The sequence below is a fragment of the Mytilinidion resinicola genome (assembly GCF_010093595.1).
Source record: "Mytilinidion resinicola strain CBS 304.34 unplaced genomic scaffold BDZ99scaffold_11, whole genome shotgun sequence".
Taxonomy (NCBI): domain Eukaryota; kingdom Fungi; phylum Ascomycota; class Dothideomycetes; order Mytilinidiales; family Mytilinidiaceae; genus Mytilinidion; species Mytilinidion resinicola.
This window is the reverse complement of record NW_022985447.1, coordinates 788498-796520: the sequence shown is the minus strand read 5'-3', so window position 1 is coordinate 796520 and position 8023 is coordinate 788498. Positions and strand designations below refer to the sequence as shown.

The window sequence follows — 8023 nt, the reverse complement described above, 5'->3', positions numbered from 1 at the left end:
ATCTATTTATCTATCTAAATTAGATAAAATAAGGTAGAATAGAATATAACACTTATAGGGGCGCATTAGAACAAGAATAAGCAATATATTTCTTTGTTCTATTATCTATATATATATATATATAGATACAAATCTATTTATAGATCCTTTATTCCTTTATTCTAATAAAGAACTCTTTATCCTAATAAAGAACTCTTTGTCCTAATAAAGAACTCTTTGTCCTAATAAAGAACTCTTTGTCCTAATAAAGAACTCTTTGTCATAATAATAGACTTATTATATATAAAAAGGCTTTATCTTAATAAAAAGATATTAACTCTTTATTATAATAAAGACTATATTCTAATAAAGAATAACTAAGGTATATTAAGACTGCTGCCTCGCTTCTTAAACGTAATAATCTTAACCAGTTTATATACTAATTAGTAATACAACACTTATTTAAACCTTTACTATTTTACTATATACCTTATATACCTTTATATAAAGTTAATAAATATACCTAAAATACCTATTTTTAGAAGGAATACATATTATATAAATTATAGGCGCTGCTAATACCACACCCCCTCATTCCTATATATACACCCCCTTTTTACTGTATATACACCTCCTCCCCTTCTGTTATTTCACCACCTTCTAATTAGCTCGGAGGGGTGCTCTATAGCCTCCGATCAGCTTGCTTAACTTGCTTACTAATTCCAAATGCTCTCTCTAAATACAGCCTTAATTATAATTAATTACATCCTCTTCTTCTCTGTCTATAATATAGCAGCGCATATAGCAGTATATATAGCAACACCTACAGCTATACCTACAGCTGCACTTACAGCTGCACCTGCAGCTAAAAAGCGCGGCTAGCCGCCTGGTGTAAAGGATAAGGTACTATAGAAAAAAGTATAAGCTTAGAGGTAAAATAGTACTTAGCCTACGCCTGAGCCTATACCTTAGCCTTAGCCTTAGCCTTATCTTTAGATATAGAGGCTTAGCTAAAAGGAGCTTCTATATTAGCTTATAAAGATATTAAGGTGGAAATTAACTAAGATATTAAGCAGGCGGAGGCAGTAATATAAGAGAGCTAGGCTTAATATAAAGGAGCAGTAATAAGGTAAGGTTTTAACAGGTTTAGCATGCTTATAGATATATAGGCACTTCTAGAATAGAATTTCTATTCTATACTTAGACTTAGACTTAGACTTATACTATATAAGCTTATATATAAAGCTATATAAATTGGCAAGGCTGTATAAATTAGAAAGGCTGCACGCCGATTTATATAGCCCCGCGTATAGCATTATATAATATATAAGTAAATGCCCAGAGCTCTAGTATAGTGCTCTAAGCTAATTAGAAGGTGGTAAAACAATAGAGGGGGGAGGAGGTGTACGCGCAGTGAAAAGGGGGTGTACTTATAAGAATTAGGGGGTGTAGTATTAGCAGCGCCCTAAATTATTCCTGTATTAACTAGTAATTTTAAATATCTAGAATAAAAGTATACTAAAAATAGTAACAATAATAGAAATACTATTCTATTTATATAGGGGGAGCGCTACTCGTACACCCCCTTTTCACTACACGTACACCCTCTTAGCGCTTCACCACCTTCTGATTGGCTCGGAGCACTGTTCCGTAGCCTCCGATTCGCTCGCTTAACTCGCTCACTAATTCCGAATGCTCTCTCCAAATGCGACCATGTACAACACAAGCAATTACATCATGCCAATTTGTATAGCCTTACGTACGAGCTCACGTACAAGCTCACGTACGAGCTCATGTATAGCCTCACGTACGAGCTCACGTACGAGCTCACGTACGGCCTCGTGTATAGCATCACGTACAGCCTTGTGTATAGCATTACGTACGGCCTCACGTACGAGCTCACGTACGGCCTCATGTATAGCATCACGTATGGCCTCACATACGAGCTCACGTACGGCCTCGTGTATAGCATCACGTACGGCTTTGCGTATAGCATCACGTGTAGAGAGACGTAAAGGCGAATGCCCGGAGGAAGCTCCGGGCTCTCCGAGCCAATTAGAAGGTGGTGAAGCGCCAAGAGGAGGGGGGTGTACGTGTAGCGATTAGGGGGTGTACGTGTAGTGAAAAGGGGGTGTACGTGTAGTGAAAAGGGGGTGTACGAGTAGCGCTCCCCTTATGTAGCTCTTTTGAGATATAGTAGAACGTATATAAACTTAGAGTATTCTCTCTTAAAAAGAGCAATGATTTAGTAAGGTTGTGTGGTTTTCCCAGGGACTAGAATCAGTCTTTAGTGTGATTTCTGTTTTGTTTGAGCCTGTATTTCGTTTGAGCTCGTAGGCCCGTACTACGTACGGGCTAATCGACAGAGTATTCTGAAAAAACCCGACGGGGCCCGAGTAAGCTGTGCTGCCCGGCATTGGGATAGCCAGGCCAGACCAAAATCTGCAGTCATCGGAAAAGGAACAAGCCGTCGATGATCGTTTAAGTCTTACCCTTGTCGAAATCTAGCTGAGCGTCGATCGATTCGGCCTCCAGATGCGCCCGCATCTCCTCATCTCACTTCACTCCCGATGCTCAACCTTGTCTTCTTACACTTAGGCCCAATGATTGGCTCAACTCGCAGTCGCTCTGCTACCACAGGGTGCAGCTTCGCCCACCTTTCCCACCAGCGCTCGCACTGCCTCATCATCGTACGGGAGTTCATAAATGTGAGGCTTTAACCCGGTAAGCAGGATGCCAGCTGAAGGTATCAACAGTTAATGCAGTGTTCGCCTGAGCGCATCAAGCAGAAGCACGAACGCCGGACAGGATCAGAAGCTGCTGTCCGCGCCCGCAAGCTCAGCCTGCAACTCCGCATGAGCATCCTCATCCAGGTCCGACTTCGATTTCTTGCTCTGGTGCCTGCTCGTCCCCTTTTGCGTCGTCTGCTTTTGCGTCGTCTGCGCTCTGTCTTCCGGACCGCCTTTCCCAGCGGTCTCTGGGTGCAGCTTCCAATACCGATCCCGCCACTTCTCGCGCAGGACCTCATAAAGGAACCCGAACTGTGCGTCGCCCTGCACCATCATCATACGCTGCTGGCGTAGCTGATCCACAACTTCGGCAATCGGATCGTGGTCCTCCGGCAGGTCGTCAAGACTTCCTTCCTCCAGCTCTTGTAACAGCCAGTCGAGGGCGATGAAGGTCCCGCTGCGGCCAACACCCGCGCTGCAGTGCACGATGCGGGGATTCGTCGAATTATCGGCATTTAGTTCTCTAGACAGTTTGATGAGCTTGAGGAGGGCTTCTCGGTCGGCGCCCTCGGGGACCAGAAAATCAGGCCATCCCTCAAACAGGAGATGATAAATCAATTTCGACTCGCTTCCGTCCTCGGTGGTCATGGCCAGTTCCCTGAGCTGCGTTCTTGTCTCGGCATTCTCATTCAAAGAGGTTAGTCTTATGTTGTGTTCCAGGCCGTCTTCGAATTCGTCCTCCTCGTTGACCTTCATGTCGCAGGCGGCTAGGGTTTGTGGGTAGTATCGGCAGGATATCTCACGGCCGGATTCGTGGGTCGGCGTGAGCATGACCACAACGGCTGGGGATGTGTTCTCGTGCCAAATCATACGCCATATGTGGGAAAAGGTGTCGTGCTTGGGGCCCTGTATTGGAAATAAGAGAAGACTATCAGACAACTAGAGCAACGTACCTGAGTAACTATAAACTTGGTGACTTTCTTCGAAGCGGTGGACTGCAGTAGGATCGGCGAGGCGTTGATGTAGTCGTTATGGCCTTCGGGAACCTGTAACTTCACGCGGTTAGATTGATATGGGTTGACATTGGCGTAGCGGTTGCGGTTCGTCATTTCAATGCCGCATATCGACCATTGTGACTCCTTATCATGCACACCCCTGGCTAAGCGGTTCCGCTGCTCCCACTCCACATCAATGAATTTTTGATGTATGTCTGTGTCTCCAGTCAGCCAATTTTCCCTGGTTCTAGTTGTAGGCCGAGTCTACCTACCTACTGTGGTCAACTGCAAGAATGTGGGGTATGGCGTAGGGTCCTGCATGTGTGACAGTATGGCGGGCGTGGACCGCGTGCTGTCCTCGCTACTTGAGCGCTTCCACGATGAGATGTCGTATTCTCCTTGATTGAGTGAAAGCTTGGCCTCTTCTGTTTCACGTTCCTCGTTTTCTGTCGCTGCCTCGACCTCTCCTCCTGTAACTAAGACGCCATCAGATAAGTCTTCTTTGCTTGCTAGAGATGATGGCCTAGAACTGTCGAAGACGAGGGCTGAGAGACCTGACCCGTCCGAACGAGCATCTGCATTCGCTTCGATGGCGGCATTTGAATTGATCTCATCCTTAGTAGCTGAGTCAAAAGGAATGGCAAACAACGCCAACTGCTCCAAATGAGAAGAAAGATGGCGTTTGAATACGGTTGGGTCAACGTTGAGGATGTGGTCAGCTGCGTCAGAAGGCATACCAGTGACCACTGCTCGCTCCTTGAGACGGTCGACCCAATCTGAGCAGAATGGGCATTCCTGAGGAGCTATCTGCTTGAGCGGCTTTTTGGCAATATCAAGAACGAGTTGCTCTTCCCCACCTTCCAGCATGTTGGAATGTTGGTCCCGAACATGGGCAAGATAACGCTCTCTGAGCTGAAAAGTCCTGTTCTGGCAGAGCTGGCAGGTATAGCTGATGCGGTGGTTCTGCATCTCGTGACGAAACCACTCGTTAATATCGCCGAAGTACGCGGTATTGCAGTCAGGGAATGTGCATACGTAGGAGCGGAGATCAGAGAAAACATGTCGTCGCCATACTTGTTCGTTCTTGAACTTCCTGATTCGAAAGCAGAATGGGCATTCCACTTCTTTCTTAGACCCTATTCGCAGCTCATCAAGCTTTGGAATCTTAACAGTGGCTGAGGAGTCAAGGTCGCCATTAACAGAACGAGATATGGTCGTGTATGACCTTGCATCGCTCTCAGAATCTGATTCTTCTTCCGTAGTGAGCATCTGAGGTGCAATTTGGCTTGGCGTGAGACTCGAAGCCTTCGTGAAAAACGTGGAAGGCCGGCTAGAAGACTCGGGAAGCTGCCTGCTTGGAGCATGCGATTCGAGTGCTACAGGTTCAGGTGTCCGAGTCTCCTCTTGGATGAGTATGCCCTCAAGTTTCTCGCGATGATCTTGGATGTAGCTTAGATAGTGTCGGCGTTGCGTGATGGCTCGACCGAGCCGCCTCTGGAGCCACGCAAATTCTTCTGTTGCAAGCTTCGGGAATTTTTCACGCACATGAGCGATGTCGTACTGATCATTGAATCGATATCGATTCCGGCTGAGGGCTTTAGCAAAGAGATTCCTCGGTGCAGCCTGGCGAATGAGGCTTGATACTCTAAAGAGACGTGTGATGCAGGCCCCGAATTCCTCCAGAAGTTCTGTTTCTTCGTTTTGGTCTCCATCCTCGCCGTCGTCACGAGGTGTAGAGACCATCGCCCCCTCGCGCACTCCAGAGATAATTCCCAAGACTAGACCGTGTCAGCTACTTTACAGGCATTAAGGAGGTGAGAGACCCACGTTCTCCGGTAATCTCGTTGAGATCATTCAGCAAATCTATAATATGAGTCAAAACATCGTTGGCTTCACAAAGACGCGACTCGAGAGACATGGGAGACTCTGGGGGATGTATGGCTCCGATGTTGCCAATCCACAAACTGAACCTCTCCAACTCGTCGTTCACCTGCTCGTGGTGGACTCGGCCCTTCTGTTTGCTAGGGTTGGATAGTGTTGAGATGATGGTCTTTAGGTCCTTGATGCAGGACCGGCATTGCTCCGACACCGGTGCAACCATTGTGACCTATACTTCGTAACGTACGGCTCCGTGATGACTTAAATTGTGGCCATTGTCGATGAGAAAGGGGCTTGGTGATGCGAGGCTGAAGAGTTCTGGGGGCCACAAGTGCGGGGCCCAAAATGCTCCCTCGTTCCCTCAATCTCCAGCCGCGCCCATCGCATTTTGCTCAATCTTCTTCTTCTCATCGTCTCTTTCTGCTCAATCCGAATGAGTGGCCTCGAAGTTGCAGGCGTTCTCCTCGGGGGGTTCCCTCTGATCATTTCCGGCCTCGAGCATTGGCGCGATATTGCCAAGGTCGGTGGCTTCTTCTGGCGAGTGCGAAAGGAATACACAAAATGCCGCAGAGACGTGCAATTTCATGAGATTTTGTACAAGAGGAATCTGAAAGAGCTTCTACTACCCATTGTGAATGATGCAGATGAGGTGACTCGTCTGATGGGTGACCCGGGTGGCAAAGACTGGAGCTGCAACGCTCTACAAGAGCGCTTGGAGGGGCGTCTCCAGGAGTCGTACGGCTTGTACATGGAAATCATACGCGAGATGAACGAGACAGCCGAGGAGATGAAAAAGGAGCTGTCTCTCGACAAAGCGATTGTTCAAAACAGGCTAGTTCCGCCAGAGCCAAAGAAGCAGCGGCAACCGTCGAGCTCACAGCCGTCCAAAAAACCGTCCAAACTTGCGTCAGCAAGGTCGGAGTGGGACTACGAGACTTTCCGACTCAAGTTCAGCTTCAACGAGCCCGTAAGAAATGGACTTTTCGATCAGCTGAAGGAATGCAACGCACGGTTAGAGAAGCTCCTCAGAACGAGCGACAAGGTATCTGTACTCCTGGACACTGCTCCTGCCAACACGAAACAGACGTCCGCTCTGGAGACTGCATTCAAGAAGGCGTGGAAGAAGTCGGACTTCCTCTTCAAAGCCCTGCAAAAGGCATGGCAGTGCTCGTGCCAGCAGTACCACTTCGCCAATCTTCGGCTCGAACATCGCACACTTCCAGATATTTGCTTCGAGGTTATTCTCACCTTCGTTTCTCCATCGTCCCAGGCGAATGTCCCATGGTCATGGCGAGAGTTGCAGTGCGGACAAATGATCGGCTGCTCCTTTCCGTACAAGCTCACGAAGCCTGGCCCCACTCCTCACGTACTCAGTTTTACTCCAACATCATTACCAACATCACCAAGGCGAAAGAGAGTGGCTTTCAAAACACTCACCCTGAGCGTACCAAGTATTGAGTTGGACATCGTTGATCCAAGCGTCAAGCTCTGCAAGCTTCTGCGTAACGAAGACGATGTTAACTGCATGGGTGTCATCTGTCATGACGACGAGACATACCATCTGCACCCATTCAGAAAAAGGAAACGACCAAATGATGGCAGCCCACTGACACTAGATCATGTCCTCTCCAATGACTTTGGAGCGTACCTCAGCCGACGCCAACGCTACTCTATCGCCCTGCTTTTGGCTTCCTCGGTAGCCCAACTCCACTCTATTGCATGGCTGGGAAATGGTCTAAAGAAAGAGGACGTTTTCTTTTTTCCATGTGATGATGATGACTGCAGTGTACCATATCACGAGCCTTTTATCCGTCAAGGCTTTTCACCCCATCATCTTACGACCTCAAAGATAGAGGCCAATGATTGCAACTTCAACTCCCTTGGTATTCTCCTTCTGGAGCTCTGCTTTGGCCGCCGACTAGAAGATCATCCACTTCGCAAAAGACATCCAACGGAAACTGGAGAAACAAAGCAAGCCTTCGATCTCATGGCTGCGCTGAAGTGGTCTCAAAGTGTTGGTGATGAAGGTGGCGATGATTACGCTTCTGCTGTGGGGTGGTGCTTCACGGGTGCTAATAGCCCGACTCAATCATGGAGAGGGGACATTATCAAGAACGTTGTCAGGCCCCTAGAGATGTGTCAAGAGCATTTTAAGACGACAGCTGTGTCTTGAGTTGAATCTTGCACGAAGCCAGGTCGCGACAGTGCTGCAATACTAAGAGAAGTGTAGGATGGAGATCGGCGATGGCTGGAGGGATATAGGAAAGGGGCTAGGAAATGGTTTCTGAAACCTCTGAACTTCGTATGAAGTATACTCTCCTCGTTTTTCCAATTCTATGTACATCTGCTTCTGTTCTCTACACTATTTCTCTCTAAGGCAAAAGGGTTTATACCATAATATGTCTTCACACTAATCTATCAGTGGAAAAGCTTCAAAGTGAG

The 8023-nt window shown here is 47.4% G+C and overlaps 3 protein-coding genes across 3 annotated transcripts; 1 reads left to right on the top strand and 2 right to left on the bottom strand.

Annotated features, from left to right (window-relative positions):
* Positions 1 to 2331: 2331 nt before the first annotated feature.
* BDZ99DRAFT_571817 (uncharacterized protein) lies at positions 2332 to 4398 on the bottom strand. Its single transcript, XM_033728134.1, has 3 exons — positions 3976 to 4398; positions 3662 to 3918; positions 2332 to 3614 (listed from the first exon to the last, which is right to left on the bottom strand). The coding sequence occupies exons 1-3, from the start codon at positions 4022 to 4024 to the stop codon at positions 2790 to 2792; spliced, it is 1131 nt and encodes a 376-aa protein (XP_033575933.1). The 5' UTR covers positions 4025 to 4398; the 3' UTR covers positions 2332 to 2789.
* BDZ99DRAFT_343877 (uncharacterized protein) lies at positions 4283 to 5804 on the bottom strand (the record flags this gene model as incomplete). The annotated part of the gene is made up of 2 exons (XM_033714411.1): positions 4283 to 5481; positions 5531 to 5804. Coding segments are annotated over 2 exons (1473 nt in total), but the record flags the coding sequence as incomplete, so codon positions are not given.
* A 210-nt stretch (positions 5805 to 6014) lies between these two features.
* Positions 6015 to 7754, top strand: BDZ99DRAFT_389975 (uncharacterized protein; the record flags this gene model as incomplete). Its single annotated transcript, XM_033715663.1, has 1 exon — positions 6015 to 7754. The coding sequence occupies one exon, from the start codon at positions 6015 to 6017 to the stop codon at positions 7752 to 7754; it is 1740 nt and encodes a 579-aa protein (XP_033575931.1).
* Positions 7755 to 8023: the final 269 nt, after the last annotated feature.